The sequence below is a fragment of the Acyrthosiphon pisum genome, chromosome A3, assembly GCF_005508785.2.
Source record: "Acyrthosiphon pisum isolate AL4f chromosome A3, pea_aphid_22Mar2018_4r6ur, whole genome shotgun sequence".
In the NCBI taxonomy this organism is placed as follows: Eukaryota; Metazoa; Arthropoda; class Insecta; order Hemiptera; family Aphididae; genus Acyrthosiphon; species Acyrthosiphon pisum.
The window spans coordinates 35,471,167-35,492,348 of record NC_042496.1 but is presented as its reverse complement, the minus strand read 5'-3'; the positions used below and the strand labels follow the sequence as shown (position 1 = coordinate 35,492,348).

The following is a 21,182-nucleotide window of genomic DNA, read 5'->3' as shown; positions in this document are numbered from 1 at the left end:
TTTTATAAATATTTAATTTAATATGAGATGAGTTTAAAAATGTTTATCTTCGTCGCCAATTTGTTGTGTATTGTTAATATGAATAATAACATAAACGTATATTATAGTCTTTATTATGAAAAGTATAAATCGAACTGACGTACATATAAAATTGTCTACTTGCTAATGACCGATGGACAATCCCCACCGATCGTAATATGATACTTATGATTATTATTGTTAATATAAACGTTTAGTATATAATGTAAATGCTGAATATGCAACACTAACAATGAATCATAGAATGAGCAAATAATGCATGCATTTTTTTTTTTGATGAAGACTAAAATTTATATAAATATTTTATTTCCTGCCTAGGTAAAGATAATATAATTCATTTTCTTAACTATTAATTTGTATTACTATGTATAGATTACAATTATTACTAAATAATTTTATTTAAATGTCTTTATACGTGCAGTTATGTTAACAAATTTACACTTAGCAGATTCTATACAAACTGCCTATTAGTTTATATGGATATTATTAGTTTATATAGTATTGCATCTAGTTACATATCATTGATTTGTATAGATGTTCAAAATGTTTTTTAAATTTTTTTTATCTCTGTGTTATCTTATTGTAATAATAAAATAAAATAACTTAAACTTTATGTTAACTCTTATATTTGTGTTTTATTATTCATAGTTGTTATAACAGTCAGTTTAGTTCTTTTTCAAAAAATCAAATGTATTATACTTCAACATTTAAACAATTTTAAATTTAAGAAAATTCAGAGCATATAATTATCATGTATGTTATTTACATTTCTAGGACCTAGGTTAGGTCAGGTTAGGACTTAAAAACAGTGTAATAATGCCATTCTGTAAATAATAATAAATAGTATCCATAAAAACTTTTAAATATTTTTATTGTGCATAGTTTATTTTAAGTAGACACATTTTTAATTATAAAACATGTACCTAATTAATTACAGAATTTAAATAATAATACATTTAAACTATATTGTTTAGAACATAATTTTATTTATTGTATTTTAAAAACTGTACTTTATTATTATTGTGTTTTTTTTTTTGTAATGGGTATCCAAAAATCAGTATACTATTTAATCAATAATAATATGTTCAATCTGTTTATAGTTTTGATGTGTTAGTATATGTTATTTTTGTTTGATAGAAATTAATTGTTTTCCTTCTCTAATTTAATTTATCACTAATTTATTTTGTATTAAAATTTAAAATTTTGATTTTAAGATGAGTTCAGAAAATCAGGCAGTTGCAGCTGCTTTAGAAAAACATGAAAAGGATAAGATCACTAAAAATGTGGTCATAAACAATGTGCAAGAGGTACCTATAAATATAATAATATGTACACAATTTAATGTAGTTTAATAAATTATTTACACAGGTAACTTCAACACTTGCACTGATTTTGTTAATGTGCATAAATAGCCAATACACAAATTAGTAAGAAATATTACTTTGAACTGATTTTTGGTAGGTACAAATAAGTTTTTTTTTATAATTATAAATATTCCCTTTAATTATTGCACTTGAATTCTATTGTTAGTTTTACCATTAAGTTAAGTTTCTTTCACGGGCCGTTTCATCCTTATCTATCAACCATAGTTCCTGCAACACAGCACCTGCATTTCCTCACCTGTCTTGGACAGGTGTACTTTACGAAGCATGGACTTAACTGAATCACATCATGAACATATGCATTAAGCTTTTGCATCTGCTTTTATTTTTTCTTACATTTTAAATTAATTTAAATCTTTTACACAACAGTTTTAGTTGAAAAATAAATCCCAATTTGTTAATTTGAAGAAGTATTCAGATTTTAGTTTATAATGTCTGGCAGTAATAAAATGTATGATCTTATTTTATGAAGGTAGATCATGAAATTGAGAGTTACAATTTTTTCACCAAAGTATGGGATCCTCCTTCCAAACCTACGGAAATTCATGAGAAATCAGCTGAATCTAGTGGTAAATATTTAAATTTATTTTTATTTTATTCATAGACATTATTTATTTTAGTGCATTAGGTAATTGTTTTAAATCAAGGAAATTATTACACAAATATTTTAAAATGTCCAGTGAGAATCTGGTGGACTACTTTGGCTTTACATAAAATAATTTTATGAATCATACATTTATTATAATTGCATAGCAATTAAATATGATAATAATAATAAGTGGTAAAATAAAATATATTATTTTATATCATAAAATTAGTTTGAATAATGGTGCCTACCAATTATAAGCTATCAATGTTTATTTTATATTCTTATAGTTCTTATAGGTCTATATTTATTTATAATTAAATTATATATTATATATTATATTAATTAATAGAATTGTTATTGGTATTTTTATGATCAGACCCGACTAGATGAAGATTTTATATTCTTTGGATTAATTGTTAACTTAATGTTGTTAATTTTACAATAAAATTAGTTTCATTATTTCCATAGATGCAGAAGTTGGCTTTTCCAACGAAGAAGATAAAAAACTGGTGACAGAAGATTATTTAGGACTAACAGACAGAGAGGATGTCGATGTTTTAGATCATTCGTTGGTACCATTTTTGAGTACATCTATAAAAATTAAAGAAGCAGCTGAAAAGATTTATTTTATTCCAGATGGATCTCAAGGTAAAAACTGTGATTAATAAATTAATATATTGCAAAAACCATATTCTAATAATTACTTCCGATATCAAAATTTTTAATATTATCAATTTCTTCCAAATTGTTGTTTAAAATTTTTATTTCTTGTAATATTTTTAATTTGATTTTCTTAAGATTTTTTTTTTAGCTGTTAGTGTATAGCTCTATTTAACATTAAAAAAATAACAGCAGAATAAATTATATACTTAGATTAATAAATAAATGATTTCAGTGGATCTTGCGAAACGACTGAATTCAAGACAACCGCGATACCTAGAGAGGGAAGGACTTTATGTTGGTACATATCCTCCAGTTTATGAAAAATGTCTAAATAAACTTCAACAAAGACTTCTTAAAGCTAATGAATTGTTAGAACTGTTATGAATATTTTGAAATAGTTAAGGGGGGTTCACACTACACCATTAAGAGTGAACCCGGTTTTATCCGCAAATAAATGTAACCACACGGTCAAAAGTTGAATATATTCAACTATGCGGTATCGTTTGGTAACCGTGATTATTGTACACGACATGGTGTAGTGTGAACCCCCTTTAGCCTTAACCAATTAAGGTTGAAATTGGTAATCAACTAATAATTATTTATGATTTTGTTGTTAGACATTGGTTTGGCGAAGACGGTGAACCAATTAGGTTACCTGATCCTTTAACTAGTCCATCCTGTTGTAATTTATTAGACTTTACTGAAAACAATGGGTTTTTGGACATTAAATACACAGACGTAAGTATATTATTATTGATGTCCAATATTAACAATGACACTGTACACTTATACTGATTGCAAAATGTAGAGAAGATATATCTTCTCTACATTGTGACTGATTGTATTCTTTTTCATAATAACTTATTTTGCTTTCAGGCAATTCCGTTTAAGAGCCCATACAGTTTCAACAACAATTCACATGATTCTAAAGAAATAAAATTTCTTTTAGAATTAGAAATTTCAAAAATTCAGTTTAGTCATCATGCTCTTTTCAGTCGACAACATGTTTTAGACAAGCGCCTTTTACAACTGTATTATAAGTATAAGTGTCGTCAAGATATCGCAAGAACAAAAATGTTGTCTGGAAGGTTGGAGGCATTACGTAATGCTAAAGATACTTTGGTTAAGGTCATGTCAGAAGAAAACAATAAAGATTTGCTGGAAAACCATGGAAATCGTTTACTAAGGTTCAAAGATATCTCAAAATTAGTGATTTTGTTTTAATACTTTTAATTTTTGTTTAGATATAAAACTGAAATTAAAGAAACTCGAGCCCAGAGATTACTGGAAGGTAAATCAGATCGATCTTTAGTATCCAATATTTTGGAGACCTGGAGGGACTTGAAAAAATTGAGAGAAAGGCAAGAGTACATTGTTACTAGTACAAAGTTGGAAATAATTGTTGATGACCATGATAATACTAAGGAATGGGAAACAGAGTTTAACAGGTATGTATAAAAAAATATTACTATGGTAATTTAATTTAATATTTTGATAATGTAGGTTAGTAGCTGAGACTCTTGAAGAAATGGGGGAGGAAAATATTGAAACCAATATTCCCAAAGTGCGAGATCAAGTATTTAGTATCCTCTCGGATTCATTAAGATCTCCAGGAGAACCAATTATTACATTTATTATGTCTAAAATTGAACCTACCCCTGAAGATTCTATTACTGCAAAAGAGTAATTAAAAAAGTAATTTCAATTTTTGTCATAAGTATAAATATAGTGTACAGATATTATTTGTAGTGAGCTTCAACGAAGGTTGGCATTGTCGAAACATTCTATTTGGTTTGATGTGATATTCAATGGTCATATAGTGTGTGAATCTACTTCGTTACCAATCAATGATAGTTTTTCTGTTGATGTTAATCAGAAATTTGTTGTTGAAATTCATCAGTGGCCTGATACATTATCATTAAACATACATTGTGAGAATCTGAGTTCAAAAAATATGTTTACAAAAAATCCCATAGCAGAACTTTACATACCTTTTCCAATAAGGTATCATTAGTTTACCATTGTTAAACTAATACAGCACTTTCAATCATATTTTTAATTTCAGCAATACTACATTAGATATTGTTGACATGGAAAACTTGGAGTTCAGTTGTTTTGGCAATCAGAACTTTCAAAACGCCGGTGTTGGAAGTGGTGTGGATTTTAAGGTATTTCCAGAAGATACGGAAAATCAATGTTTGTATACATCTGGTGAAGTTTTGTGTAAGGCTGGTTGGGGCACATTTGGTGATACAATTTTATGTCCCCCTGAAAATTACTTTAACAGAATCTATTCACAAAAGTAAGTTTTGCTTTTATTTTTTTTACATAAATATAATGTGATATACTGATATGTATTTTATTTAATATATTGTTTTAGTTCCAATATTTTGTCAACCAAAACAGAGAAGATTTTGAGTTGGATGAATGATTTGCATCCAGATCCTAACGATCCAAATAATGTATCATTTTTTGAGGCTTTAAAAGTGTGTTGAATACAATTTTCCAATCAATGTTCTTCCAACTGTATTGAATGTAATTATTATTTTTTTCTTAGAGTGTTGATGAAGAAATGGTTTTCAAAATGAAATCAAAGTTTAGTGTTAATATTTATAAAAAAATATTGGAATTCTGTTCAGAAGAAGAATTAGATTCTAATCCTAGACTAAAATTATTAAAATTACGAGATCGCGGAGAAATAGAATTTAGAATGGCCAAAGCAGTACCATTAAAAGAATGGCTTATACCAAAAGACATATTTAATGTAAGTTATTTACAATTTATTCTAATAATATTTTAATTTTTAATTTTTAACTTACCAAAAATATTTTTATAGCTATTATTATATTACAATACTTTTTTTGTTGTTGATCTAATTATATGGGCAGCTGTGACCATAATTTAGAAATTAAAATACTTTATTTTACTATACGCTGAGAAAAATGCGTAAGGTTTTATTATAATTAGAATATATTTTTTTTTAATTTTCCTTAAAATTGAAAATGTTTAAACTATTAGCGCTGGAGTTTTTTTATTTACAATTTTAACCAAAATGTATATGTTATACCTCAAAAATGAAACACACGGCATTAATGGGTTAAGTTAAAATTTTGCTTATAAATTGGAAGACAAAATAAGTTTGTTGTGGATCAAAGTCTGCAGCTCTAGTGGATTTGGAAGAAATTTCTTTAAGTTTGATATAGTCTCAATATAACGAGGTAGATAAATTGATTGGTTGTGAGTTGTGAGTTAAAAAGAGGATTGCATTATGACTATAATAATAATTTTAAAAAAACATGTCTGCATATGCAGTAATTTATTTTATTTTATTAATTTATTATCATACTTATGCTAAATAAATTGTGTGGGACTAATAACAAGTTATTTTTATTAAGGAATTTGAAAATCGTGTTGCTACTTCTGAGCTTGCACTGGAAGTTGCTGGTCTTGGGCCTTTGGAAACTAGTAGAATCTGGGGGCGTTATTCAGTTATCAAACTCTATGACAAGATCCTCAAACAATGCAAGCTTGGTAACAGAAATAAAATAACCAGAGACATTATCGTCGAAGACACTGTTCCTGACATTGGGTATGTTAATTTTGGGGATAAACTTTGTCATAATGTCAGGCAACATTTAAAATGTTGGTGGCCAAATGGCACAAATAAAATTCCAACCATTACCCCTCTTTTACAGACATTGTGCACATTGTTAAACTTGACTTTAATTTTACCCAGATTTTCTATCTGATAGAAGCTTATGTTAAAAATGTATAACTACAGTAAATAGAGAAGTTTTAAAAACTAAGTTATGCATTTAAAAAGCATAGTATTATACCAATTATTTAATTATTATTATTTAATTTCCAATAATCAATATAATTAAAAATTACCTACTTTAATTGGCTATTATATTTTATTTGTAATATAAATATTAATTAATTTGAAGGAATGGAAGATCTCAAACACACACATAATTTTTACATTGATAAAACAACTGAATAACAAAATATTAAGTTTGAGTTAAGTAAATTTAAAATGTTCAAAATATATTGTAATACCTGTAAATTAGACAAGATGCGTGCTTCGTTTTATGTAATGCAGTGATCAGTTTTTCCAAGAAATCGTTTATTTGAAAATATATTTTGGAGAATACACTTTAAATATAACAATTTTTAATATTCCTTTTAAATACGATGTTTGCATTATATTGTATTATTATAATTATATTTTACTACTACTATACTGTTATTATTATTATTTACAGAACCTTAGGTTTGACATTTATGAAAATGTTTCAGCCAAAACGACCATTACGTCCTAGAAGAAAAGAAAGAAAGAAAATACCAGCTAAAAGCCTTTCAGGACAAGAAATTAAAGTAAACTATTTCATAAACATAATTGTTTTCAAACTTCATTATTTATTTTATATAACTTTTTATCCTAGGTTGTTATTAATGTCATGAGAGCTTTTGAGGTACCTGTGAGAAAAAACTCTGATATGATGATGGGAGACATAGCAATGGTTCCAGTACAGCCGTTTATTGAAATATCCTTCAAGAACCATACGAGTAGAACAACCACTGCTGAAGGTTCTAATCCAACTTGGAACCAAGATTTGCAACTTATTGTGAGGTCAGAATTGTTCATAATATTGTCATCTTATTTATAAAATATTAAAATATTCTTAAGTATGTTAGACAGGTTTATTTGGTATAAATAAAATTGTTTTATACTCTGTTGAGTGTTAATATTCCCTAAAAGTTATATAATATTTATAGTAATTGTAAACATGAAGTTACTTATTTATTTTTAGCTTATCACTTCTGATGACATTCTTCTGGTACCTATATTTGTGAAGGGTAAAAATGTATACTACAATTATTAATTATTGTAATACTTTATATTTCATGGTAATGGATACCTAATATACATTTCTTATATCCACCACAACCCTTTCAATAAGACACTATGCCAAACCTCATTGTTTAGTATGATTTGTAAATATTTTTCAATACATAAATGTATAAATCATACAACAAATACATGTGTGATTTTTAATTCATATCAAAGATTTATTGAAATATAAAGCATCTATACAAATTGTTGTTTTACTCCATTAATTAAATTTAAATTTATAATAATTAACACAATATTAAATATAATTTGTAATAGTTATATAGCATATTTACGAATACAGGGTGATTTTTTAAGTATGCTCACACAATTTTTTTGTTTAAATTATGCATCGCTATTTAAAAATTCTGATTTTTGGAATTTTAAAGTATAGTTAAAGTTGATATTTTTGTATACTTGGATTTTTCTGTAAATATTAACGTATTGTAATTGATAATTGTATAAAAAGTTTCTGAGTTATTCTAATTTAATTACCAAGGATAATAGCATCAAGCATAGATATCTTTAATAATAGACTATTAAAAGGAAATTATTCAATTTGGTTTTGAAAATTATTGGGTGCAAAATCAATTCAAAAGCATTTTGTAATATAAAAAAAATTGTCTAAGTATACTCGAATAAGTAATAATTATTAAATAATATTTTATATTGTATACTTAATTATAAAAACCAGTATTAATTTACAAAGTGTTTAATAGACTATTATCCTTAGTATTTAAATTAAAATAACTCAGAAACTTTTTGCTTACATTTTGATATCAATAGGTATATTAACATTTTCAGAAAAATCATCTGATTCATAATTTGTATTAAAATATATAGGTTCTCATTTGAAAAACTTAAGTTAGTATTTCCATAGGAACTCCTTAATTGTTGTGAAAAATCTAATTATTTAAAAATAACGTCCTTAACTACACTTAGACATTCCAAAAAAATTATAATATAATATGCATTATTTGAACATAAAAATAGGGCTAGCATACTTAAAAAATCACTCTGCATATACGATATACTTATAAATATGTATTAAAACTAGCTAATAACTGTATACTGAGCTTAGTAAGCTGTCTTTCAAATTTGTTATGTATTCATAAAAACAATAAGATTAGTAAATATAGTAATAAATACATTGTATGAATATAACATAGTAAAATTTCAATTCTTGATACAAAAAATTACAAGAATTAAAAATGTATGAATAGTAGTGATATATTAATTGTAACTGATTACCTAAGTTTAATTAAAAGTATAATTTAATTTTAATTTATGTCTTTAATATTTTGGTAGATTATTTGATCTTTTGAGTATCACACAAAACCATAAATATAACCGATTATTTAATTATTTTAAACAAAATATTGATCATATTTTTAAAACTAAATTAAATATACTTTGAATTTACAAGTTATGATATATGTTTATTTTTTTATGTATCTGTTACAGCACTCTAGTAATGCTCTATCTATAATGTATTTTTTTAGGTATGCTTAGATTTTAAATGTTAAATTATTAACTTATGATAATATCAACATTGAAGCGAGTAATTATTGAAAAAAAAACCCACTGCATAAAAAATACTCAACATAATTTAAAATTACAATTTTACTCATTATTTTTTTGTAAAAACTAAAACGTACTAATGTCTACTGTTGTATAATATCATGTATATCATCGTAGTGGTATTTGGTTGTTTGTTGAATCAAATAATTAAAAACAAATTTTGTAATTTAATGTTTAACAAATGTTTAATTTGTTTTTCTTACAGATCAAATTCAGTTGATTTATGCCCTAACGATGTTCAACCTATTGATGACTGCATTCATATAAATATGTATGACGAAATAGTTATTGATATATTAGAAGATGGTAGAACCCGAGAAACAAACATACACCAACGTTTGGAGAGACATTGGTTAGGAAGCTGCATTATACCTATATCAGCATTATTCAACAGCTCTCAAGTTAGTTAATATTATATTCAATGTACAGTGAAGCCTGATTTTATGGACACCTCTACGTAATAGACACGTCTGACATGATAGAGTCGGGCAATAAAAATATGTATTCTAAACACTGTATGTGTAAGTTGACCCACTTTGTTTTTGCGTACGCGGAGTACGGTATAAACGTGACAATACGGTTTACTGTAGTTCTACACTTTCACGTCGCAAAACACCACAATGTATACATGGTGATCGGTTGTGTCACATCGTTTTCACCATACTCCGCGTGCCCGAAAAACTAAAGTGGGTCAACTAACGGTAAAAAGAATATAGTATATTTTAACCTGTTTGTTTAGGACACGGGAAGTAATATCTTCCACTGAAACTTCAAAAACATTGTATAATTTCATATACTAGAATATACTCAAATATAATAAATTTCAGATATATGTACATACTATGGCACAATGTCGCTAATTGCATATATTTATAATTATGTTTGACATATGTTTAATATGACGTGTACCAATTTGTAAAGTGTATTCATTTTTATCATTGGTTTTTATAATTTTCATTAATTAGATACAATGCTAGTTTGACTAATAAATACCACAACAGACACTTGTCTATAATAGACACTTTTGATGGTCTTGTGACTGTTCGTTATATTCAGGTTTCTCTGTACTTACATAGTTTAGTGTTCATAATCAATATTACTACTAATTTTATATTTTATTTTGATGTATTTTATTTCTAGCAATAGTTGTTTAATATCTGGTCCTCACCTATACAATATACCTATAAACAAAAAAACATCTTTTGCCTCTGTCCTAGTGGCCTGTCCTAATTAATGCGTTTAAAATATCTTTATCGAAACTAATTTTGTTTATTATTTAAGGTTGAATGGAAATTAGAACAGATTCTGTGTAATAAGTTAACAATTTAACAAGAATTAAATTTAAAGTTATCAGTACAATTATTGTATTACTATATATACTTCTTTTTTTTCTGTATTTATTCATTGAAGCGACCTCAAGGTTATTTTCAATGCTTATTATCACAAGTGGGTAGTAAGGAGATCATGTGATCTCTTTACCTATGTATGTAAATCACTATATGCATGATACTACCCCTCCCTCCCCTGTCTCCAAGAGGAGGCATGTGGTATGTGCGGCCTTCATTCCCAGTGGAGTGCGACCTAATCGGAAACCAGATGAAGTAATCGGTTGACAGCACAGGAAATTGGTGATCGTGTAAAGCCACACACATTTTTTGAACTTAGTTATGAATTGAACCAATGATTGTGTGAGTCATAGTCATGTGTGTGATCACTGAACCACTCCGGCCCCACAATATATACTGAGTAAATTAAATCGGCTACCATCTGAATGATATGATAAAGTTATGAGCGTTAATATTGTAAAAAGAAACTTTTGAAAAATTATAAATCCATCAACCACTTTGTTATATTTTACCATTAGTTATATGATATTTAATGAGTGTTTTTGCTAATTTATTGTAAATTAAAATTTGAATCAGTAAAATATTAATCAACATTTAATGACCAATTACGTAATATAAAAATGTGTATTTTGGTATAGACAACTTTAATGGTTTTGATGAAATAAATATGTTTTGTGTGTTATAAATTATAATAGATCATTATTGTCTAATTGACCTATGTTTGTTCTTAATGGTTTTTGCTTTCAACAAAAATATTAAAATTAAAGTAGGACATTTTATAAGTTATATTTCAGTATATCACTCACTAGAATATTAAAAAAATGTATTAACTTGTTATTTACCATGTCAAATGTTAATAATTATTATGTGCCAGCATAATTAATGCCATCTTAATTTATTCTAAAAATACTATTAACTATGCATGTGTATAAATCGAATCCAGTATCCACGTAATATATTACATATATGTATATTTATTTTATTTTATTAAAATTATTTTCAGATCGAGGGAATATTCCAAATGAACACACCTAGACACCTTTTGGGATATGAAAGACTTGTGTCAAATTCTGAGAGCTCTCATTATAGGAACTCAACTTTTCTGAGCTTATTCATCATGGTCCAGCCCCCACTGCACCATCCTGAACCTATCAAGGTAAGCACAATCTTCAAACTAATGAACAATAAAATATTTACTTTCATATATTTACTATTTAATTGTTCCATTTTAAAATATTTGTCAATAGCTCTTAAAATAATCTCTTGATTTTGTTTTTGTTTTGTTTTGATTTTAAATATTATAATATGTTATAATATTATTACAAGTTACCTACTATAATAATATATTAAATTATTTTGATGTATTTATATATTTTGATCATCAATACTTATCGTAACATTTTCTAGTTTCTTTTTCCTTATTATTATTATTATTAATTGCCCCAATTTTAGGGTTTTGAAACTATTTCACAAACCATACAATATCATCATATTTACATATAATTTTTAATTCCATTATATTATTATTTTTTTAACAACTAGGTACAAAATTAAACAAATCCATGGTGTCGGTATGTTAAAATTATTATTTTTACATGGTACCACTAAGATATCTTATATAAAGTAAAAACGGATATGTCAGAAACATATTGAATTTGTGGCCTAAGCATTTATGACTTATGTATTCATTATTTTAGAATATAAAGTTGTATTATGTATTTAAGTATTGTGATATATTATTAATAATTTACAGGAGAGGTTGGACTGCAGTGAATCGTTTAATTTTGAGAGATATTTAGAGTATTGGTCTGCAGAAGGAGCGAAACAGTTTCCCGGAAGGCCTGTGAAAACCTTAGTGATACACTGCAGCGGTAAATCCGTTTGTGTGACCAGATTCTTTAGGCCGTTACCTCTCCCTGGTATGTACATGGTACACACTCATTATTCCCTACAGTAATTTTTTTTTAAAGTTTTTGTTTATAATTTTAAGTACCTAGCTAGTTTGTAAGTGTATGTATTATACAGTCAAGGTTTAATGTGGGCATGTGGCACAAAATTACAAAGGATTCTTGTGTTTTATATTTTATTTTAAGCGTTTCATGCAAAATTTTCCCATGGCCCATATAAAAAATCATTAGGTAAGGAATAGGTTATTATAACATCAACTATATTATAAAGTTATCAATATTAAATTGATTGTCATTTTGTTATATACTTTACATTTGGTTAAAGAGCATTTGTCCGTTGAACATACAAAAAATAAATAAATAATAAAAAACATCAATTATATTTTCCTTAGGACTTCATTGCACATACATTTTTTAATGCCTACTTAAATATAAAATATTGTTTCAAGAAATGTTGCATGTAGAAGGAGAAGCTCCACTGGCCAATCATTTTTATTAAACTAAAAAAAAAATATGTTAGCTTAATGATAAGTCACTACTGATAAATCTAAAAGGATAACTTTTCGTAAATAAATAATTTCCCATTTTTAAGTGAGAAGAAATTATTTTGATTCAGATGCAAGGCCTCACCTCAACGTAATTATCGTACCTTTAGAAGAATAAGTTTAAGGAGACGCCTTTTAAGCAAGGTCAGAGGTAGTGGTCCCCACATCAATCCGTGTATACAGTACAACACTATTCTAAGGATAATTTTTTACTATTTAGGATCCTGGTGATTTATACTGGAGCAGAATATTTGTTATGGACATTTATTTATTCAACATATGGTCGTATAGAAATATAGAATAGATACAGAATATTGAACTATAGTAGATTGTTCTCTGAGTTTTATCATCTTATCTTGAAATGCTTATAGAATAATAAAATTTAGACCATTTTTTATCGAAAAATTACAAACTTATCACCTACGACCTACCCATACAATATATAATTATGTGACCTTTTTTTCATTTTTATTTTTCACTCAAAGTAACTTGTTGTTTTTCCAGTGATCTCCGAGGACGTGCTAAATACCACTGCCGAAATGGTAGCTAGATTCGTATCGCTCATACCGGTGGTAAACAGCAACGTTTTGCTCATCGGCCGATTTGATGTCTGGTTGACCGTAGATGTAAGTATCCTACTAAGCATAATATAATATTATTTAATATACTTATCATACATACATTTTCTTTTCTACGCATATTAGTTATTTAATATTTTTTTCCCAGTTATACTTTTTTGAAGGTTAAGGGGGTTGCAGTCGATCGAGTCTTAAGGAAAATAACAAATCAAATTAATATGATGGTAGTTATTAAAGTAATTAATTGTTAGCTTGAACAAGGATAAACGAACATAAGTGTGTGCGAGTATAACCTGTAAAACTTTGTACCGTTTTTGACGCCAAACACCGTAAACAATTAACTTACTAATCCCGAGGGTCACTATTAGATACATTTTAAATTCTTAGTCCCATTATAGGTATAGAATTAATATTTTTTAATTTATCGATTTGCCGTCATCGGTTATTTATTATATGTGAAAAATATCCAGTGGTTATTTTCATAACTATTCCTTCGTCTGTCATCGTTTAGTATTTTTATTATTTTAATAGACTATGAGAAATGTGAGAAAAATAAAAATGTACTTTACAAACTGCAGGCTGCACCCAGCAGCTGTGTGGTGCATCGGCTGCAACTCTTACCAAGAGTACTCGAAAATAAAACAATTTTATAGCTGACATCGAAGGTCGTAAAGCTACACAACTGATCTTTAATACCAGACATTTATATTGTATAATTTATAACCATCAAGACTCATTGATTTTCAAACGCGTTTATTTATAATTTACTAGCTGTATTACGTAGTCCGGGAACAAATGAAACCAGAGATGAGCAATGCACCTTCGGTCGATATTAATAAGTAATAACTAATAAGTAACTTTTTTTCAGTTGAGGTATCTATAATATTGTCAATATAGAAAATTTTTCAAAGAATATGATAACATATTAACATGGAAAATGTAAAGATGTTACCATGTTTGGAAAATGGTCACCTTAACATTTGGTGAAAACTTCAAGTGTGTAGGGTTAACCGTTCTTGAATAAATTACAACAAAATTTCAAAAATAATAATTTAAATTGATATGAAAATTTGTTGATTTACCTATAAAATTTGATATCTTAAAAATGTTAAATTGAAACGCACATAAAAAATGTATGTTACTTTCCGGCAAAATTTTTTTTTGTTTAAATTAGGAAAATGTGTGGGGAATCTTCTATCCAAATTGTTAGCTATGAAAGGAAAAACTTTTTGAATTTCTAACTGAAAAATAGTTTGAAAATGTTCGAAATGTTGATGAATTTTTTCAAGATTTGTCTAAGTAATAATTGTGAATATTTATCTTTAATACTTTTGAATCTACATTAATGAAACTTATAGGGTTAACTTAAAATGTTAAGCTTTTTTACTGAGTGAAAAAGTCTTTATCGAGAATAATTTAAAAACGATTACAAATTTTAAAAATGTCTAAATGTTATAATGAACTCAAAGAGTCAAAATATTTCGAAAATGTTACCATTCATTTTAAGTGCAAATATAAATATTTGGTGAAAGTTTCAAAGGTTATTACGGTTATTAGTTTTTTAGTTACACCAAATAAATAAAATTGATTTTTTAAAATTTGCTTTTTTTCGGAAAAACTTATATGGTTGAACAACCCGTTTGGATCTTGTTATAATATTATGCATAGGCAGTTATAATATTATCTTTCTGTTGACTGTTTCAGCAACTGTTGGGCTTACTGTTCGGTGGAGGTTCCGGTGTCGACCACGGTTTGTTGCTATGCTGTTACTTCGCCAAGCTAAACATCCGGTCTTGGCTGCTGCTGGGCACCGGCGTGTCCCGGGGTGAGGCCGCTTATGTGCTGACATCGTGCCCTGTGCCTGACCAACCGGCCTCCAGCCCCGTGTACCACGTCTGGGACCCGCTCACTGGTCAAAAGTACTCTACTTGTGACAGCTTTTCACCCGTACAGGAAGCGTACTGTCTAATGAACGCCGAAAATGTGAGTATCTATAAATTGATTATAAGTCTTACGACTAGATAGTCATTGATTCTTTTCAACCTAAAAATGAACATTAAAAAAGGTGAAAAATTGGGTACCGCTCTTCTGTACAGTAGTTGTCGAGTATGTCATTGTAATTGGTGTGTTAGATTTGAATTCAATGATAAATTATTGCACGTGAAAAACGATTCTGAGCAGATATGATGTGTCATCTAGTACACTTGTATAAATAATCCAATTTAATAACTAAAAAAAAAAAATCAAAATTAAAAATATCTCATGACTATTTAGCCTAATTTTCAAATACATTTTTTTTCGTTTGAGGTAGAAAAACTTGCGAGGAATCTTTTATTAAAATGTCTATAGTTAGCTATGAAAAGAAAATTTTTTTTGAATTTATTACCGAAAAATAATTTGTATATTTTCGGGATTTTAATGAATCTTAACAAAATTTGAAATTTAAATGCATATAAAAAATAATCGTGCTTATGTATATTTAATAATTTTGAACTTCTATTAAAACAACGTTTTTACCAAGTAAACAATTTTTTAACAAGTGTTTTAAAAAAAAATTACAAAATTCGAAAAATGAATTATGATTATAAATAGCTTCAAAGAGTAAAAACATTTTGAAAATGTTACGATAAGTGAAAAGTACTATTAAAAATATTTGGTGAAAATTTGAAGTTTCCTCGATTATTTGTTTTCGAATTAAACCAAAAAAATAAAATAGATTTTGTCAAAAATTTGTTTTGCTTAAAAGTTTCCATTTTTCGTTATATCGCTTTTCTATCGCTTTCCAAAACTTTTGGGCATTTTCGATTTTGGCCTCCCAAATGTACCAACCAGATTCACTATTTGATCAGACGCTGATGTTGAATATCGGAACATTTTTGCTACAATATTATTTGATTAAAATTAGTTATCTGCACGTATATAATATTATATACTATGTATAATATGCTTCTATATCTATCAAGTGCCTACGTTTAATATATGTTTATAGATCTGGCTGAATGTCCAGTACGAAAAATCGGTTCCCAGAACCCGTTGGGACGTGACGCAGACCCGGGACTGGAACCCGGCTTTCGGCCGGTACCAGGCTGCGCCCACCATGGCGGGTTCCGTGCAACCCGACACGGTGGACTACACGCCGCCGGCCATCGCGGACGCCCGTCTTCTCCAGGACAAGCTGGAGACGACGTTGCGAAACGCGCTGATGAAGTGGCGGGTCAAGGCCAAGACCGTCTGGAATAGATATTGCGTATCGGTGCTGCGAAAGATCCTTCCACACCTGGAGCGAGAGACGTGGAACGGTGGATACATGGCCGCCACCGGTGCGGAGAACGGTTACCTGGCCGAGTTGCAGCACTTGCTCGTCTCTCACAAGGTGCAGCGCATGTTTGATATATCCACTATAGTCGGGCTATATCACTGTTTGTTAAATATTTATCAAGGCCCGGGAAGCAGTCGGGTGGACTATAATAATATATAAATAGTGTAGGGTTTAAACCTTTTTGGATCAAGTGCTAAACATTTGTAATCAAAGTTAAAAAAAAAAATTAAGTGCCGGTAATATTTTCATATTCAGGTACGTAAATAAATATAAAAACACCTTGGTGTCATGGGGCTTAAAGAAAAATCACTAAAATTATTTTGATATTAGGTGTGTATTTTGTTAGCTTTAAATATTTAATGAAAAACAAGCATCATCTATTCGATGATTATTTGTGAGTGTTGATTTGAAATAATTAACTGTGGAATATACAATTTTACAATATTTTAATTTTTATACAATTTATAAGCATTTTTAAATTATAATAATTTACACGCTCATGTAACTTACACACTAACTAAAATATCATAAAAAACCAACGAAGGGATACAGATAAATATGTTCTTAATTTAAGTTTTGATAATTGAGTTAACTGTAATATTAAATGTAAGAACATAGTGTCGTTTTTGCTAAACGTAGATTTGTCATGTTCCGCGTGAGTCAGAGAGAGAAAGCAAATAGTGTGCTGGCATCCTCTTAAGTAAATTGAACCGTTTATTATTTAATATACTTTGGTAATCATTATTATTGATATGAAATCTAAAAAGTAAATATATGTTCTCATGCTATAATGTTATCAATTACATTGATAACATTGAACCAGTGGCGCCGAAGTGCATGCTGACGTCGGGCCGTGGCCTGCCATATTTTATTTACTTCATAACTTTAAAATGAGCATGAGTATATTTAAACCGTGATTATGAATAAATGTATTTTAGGGTACCTCTATATTAAATAATTAAGATACTGAGGCCGGGAAGTTTTAAAATTGCCCGACCACATTTTAAAAACTTCGGCGCCACTGCATTGAACAGTTACTTTGTATTTTTAGCCTTCTAACTTTTCATTTTGATAGTGCATAATAGTATATAATAGTACATAATAGTCATCCACATAACATCACTTCGGTCCTTCTAAATGTTTATACTGCTGTTCAGAAATTTTCTTGTTATATCAAGCGAAAATATTGTGGAGACTTCGCTGCCCTTAAATGTTTTAGGATTTTTGCACCAGATTGTGTGCCTATTTTATTATGTTTATTTTAATATCTCATACGTATTATTAATAACACCACGCTCGTGTATATATTGTTTTAGATGTGTGGTTTTCCTATCAACAGACCGTACAGCAACACCGAAGTATTAGTTGACGCCATACAGTCGACGGGCATGCACCTAAATGAAAGTCCGCTGGTGGAGTTCGCGCTAGCCGTTTATGTGCATCCGTACCCGAATCAAGTATTGTCTGTTTGGATCTACCTGGCGTCTCTGCAACCTAGGCGTTGATAGCATGTGGGGTTACGCGTAGTTCGAAATTCATTATAATAACATTAATATATAATATAAAAACAATATTAATTTTATAATATTTAGAACTAATCGAATAATTATGTTGTATGTTCATTGCTCAAATTCAGAATTAAAAGTATAATATACGATGAGGCCACTAGGGCCTCACCAACCCCCTGAGAGTGCGCAAGATCACCCATTGGCACATGATAATCCATTTCAGGGGTTCGCGCCTCCCTCCGATCATAGGGTCCCCCTTTTCATATTGAAGTTTAACATCCGTAATTTAAAATATCTGAAAACAAAATATGTAGGGGATAAATTATCTGTATAAAACTTTTTTAAATAACAGAAAGTTCAAGTATTTAATTAGTAATAATAATTTATAATATTTTCGTTTTCATGGCAATTACATTATGTGGAAGATAAAATAATATACGATTTTTTTTATTTTATAGAGTAATAAACCAATTTTTTGTCAAAAATATTGTTTTTTACATATATGCTTATGAGTTAAAACGTTATAACTTATAGTAAATGTTCAACAGTTCTAACTTGTACAAACGATTTAATTCACGAAACGATAGGACTATAATATATTATGCATCGTGATCCATATTAATTGTAATAGTTAATAAGCGATGACTTCTTGGTGAATTCTCCCGCTTATAATCACGATTTTATTTCGGCTTGTCTTGGGTGTAAGTAATTAATCTTTTTAATTTTGCATATACACTTACACAATGATGATGTTTCTGTTTCTTTGAGAGAGAAAAAAAAATTCGACTTAGTCTCTCGCCTCGTTAGATACCTCTGTACGTTAATTCTATAATATGACTATATGTAGGTACCTATAATACCGTTTAATTTATCTTCTACTATAGGTTATTCGTTTAGCGATACTAGAATGAAATTTTAAATTATATAGTACGATATCAATCGAAGTACCTATATAGTGCGCAAATCTGTAAAAAGCTCTATTATATGTGGTATTTCGAGGGGAAAAACTGATCTGATTAAAAATAAATAAAAAATATAAACTGCAAGATTCGCGCTGACGTTTGCGTGATTATTCGAATTAATATAATTATAAATACATTCACGTGCATCCATTAAAAACATCGTCGATAAGGTATATAATATGATATACATACCTACCTACGGGATGATCCTTTTAACGCAAGACACTCAGAAAACATTAACGTTTTTGAAAATATTTCTTTTCAATAATTTTTAGTAGTTATATAGGTACAAAAGAACGGTTTTGGAAAAAATTATGTTTTTTATCGTAATTATTTTTTTTAGCTCATACGCTTTTGAAAGTCAACATACAATAATTTTAATTTCATATCCCAAATAAAATATTATTCAGAGTATTTCGATCTATAAAAAAATCAAATTTTAGACGTGTAGTTTATATATTACTATAGGTAGTAGTGGACCATTTGCTGAGTAAAAAACACCTATAATAATTAAACCGTAAATAGTTTTTAAAATGATGAGTGTAGTCTTGCATTAAATGGATTACCCGGTAGCAAGGCTGGGCAAGTTAATGGTTTTTTTTTTAACTTAATTATGTTAAGTAATATGCACCAATAACAAAAAGTTAAAAGTTAATTTAATTATAGGTTAACTCATTTAAGTTAAAAGTTAATACACAATTTTCGTTAACTTTTTTTTTAATAAAAAAAAAAGTTGATTTGTTTATACAACGCTAGAGCACTTAATTTTTAGTAAATTATAATATTTATTTGATAACTGATCCAGCCCAACATTACGGATCATCACTTTAAAACTAAATTACATAGGTAAGTATAGTATTAAAAAAAGGTGGGTAAGTGGATGTCGCTCTGCTGTACAGTAGGTTACAAGTGAGTCACTGTATAATGGATAGTATTAAATTTGAATTCAATGATATAATATCACTGTATAAGAAAAACGATTCTGAGCGGAGACGGTTTGTCAGTCTAGTTATTAGACATACATATTATAGGTATACTTATCTATAGTATTAAAAAAAAATTGATCTATAATAGGTATCAACAATAAATTCCAAATTAATCATATCACAATATCTATTAGGTAACGCGTTATACATCAACAACAAACCGTGGTACTATCATAGATATATAATATAGTATACTTTAGAAGTTTCAAGTACCCACAAATAATATTATACAATCACAACAAAATAACTAAAATAGTTATTCCAGATTTTTTAATATGTAATTTCGTCCAAATTTGAACTTAAAATGACTATAAAAATAAACTGTGCTTATGTATTTCTTAGAATTTTTGGTAACAGAATTAAATATTTACGTGAAATCTTGTTTTAAATTTTCAATCCTTGAATATAAAAGTTGAACATTTTATACATTTTTAACTACAAAATAATTATTCAATTTTAAATTTGATAAATGTTGTCAACATTTCAACTTCAAATGCTTATAAAAAATAATTGTGCCTATGTATTTTTAATATTTTTCAACTGCTATTGTAACAATGTATCAGGAGCCTTGTATTAATTTTTTACACTTTTTGGCCCAAGAGATAAAACTTTATTGATATTTATAGAAATAAAAACTAAAAAAATTGAAACCTTACAATGTCCGTAAACAACTCAAAAAGAGTCAAATTATTTTCAAAATTTTATTGTATATAGAAAATGCTAATATAAACGTTCAGTGAAACTTTCAAGTTTCTACAGTCACTCGTTTTTTAATTTCAACAAATAGAAATCGTTACGTAGAATCGAGTGATATCAATGTTGTAAAATATGATTTCAACGCTCATAAAATTTAATTTGAGTTTCTATACACATTTTTTTTTAA

General features: G+C 28.1%; 1 protein-coding gene across 2 annotated transcripts; it reads left to right on the top strand.

Moving 5' to 3' along the window:
* The first annotated feature begins 1,179 nt into the window (after window positions 1–1,179).
* LOC100164400 (coiled-coil and C2 domain-containing protein 2A) lies at window positions 1,180–18,449 on the top strand. Of its 2 annotated transcripts, none has more exons than XM_008184797.3 (22): window positions 1,180–1,346; window positions 1,894–1,990; window positions 2,479–2,658; window positions 2,906–3,041; window positions 3,291–3,411; window positions 3,550–3,860; window positions 3,918–4,121; window positions 4,177–4,356; window positions 4,423–4,677; window positions 4,739–4,975; window positions 5,054–5,159; window positions 5,231–5,437; window positions 6,069–6,262; window positions 6,939–7,050; window positions 7,119–7,306; window positions 9,354–9,549; window positions 11,498–11,650; window positions 12,248–12,413; window positions 13,451–13,572; window positions 15,229–15,507; window positions 16,514–16,897; window positions 18,160–18,449. In XM_008184797.3, exons 1-22 carry the CDS (start codon window positions 1,254–1,256, stop codon window positions 18,346–18,348), a joined length of 4,110 nt encoding a protein of 1,369 aa, XP_008183019.3. In that variant the 5' UTR covers window positions 1,180–1,253; the 3' UTR covers window positions 18,349–18,449. The 2 variants fall into 2 exon arrangements, with proteins under 2 accessions (XP_008183019.3, XP_016659796.1); XM_016804307.2 differs by lacking the exon at window positions 1,180–1,346 and adding an exon at window positions 1,453–1,496 and having other exon boundaries at window positions 1,898–1,990.
* Window positions 18,450–21,182: the final 2,733 nt, after the last annotated feature.

Excerpts from the sequence above, each read along its gene's own strand:
- LOC100164400 (XM_008184797.3), top strand. The coding sequence starts at position 1,254 with ATGAGTTCAGAAAATCAGGCAGTTGCAGCTGCTTTAGAAAAACATGAA. Across the intron at positions 3,412-3,549 it reads TGGACATTAAATACACAGAC|GCAATTCCGTTTAAGAGCCC; the intron begins GTAAGTATATTA and ends TTTTGCTTTCAG. Across the intron at positions 5,438-6,068 it reads TACCAAAAGACATATTTAAT|GAATTTGAAAATCGTGTTGC; the intron begins GTAAGTTATTTA and ends ATTTTTATTAAG.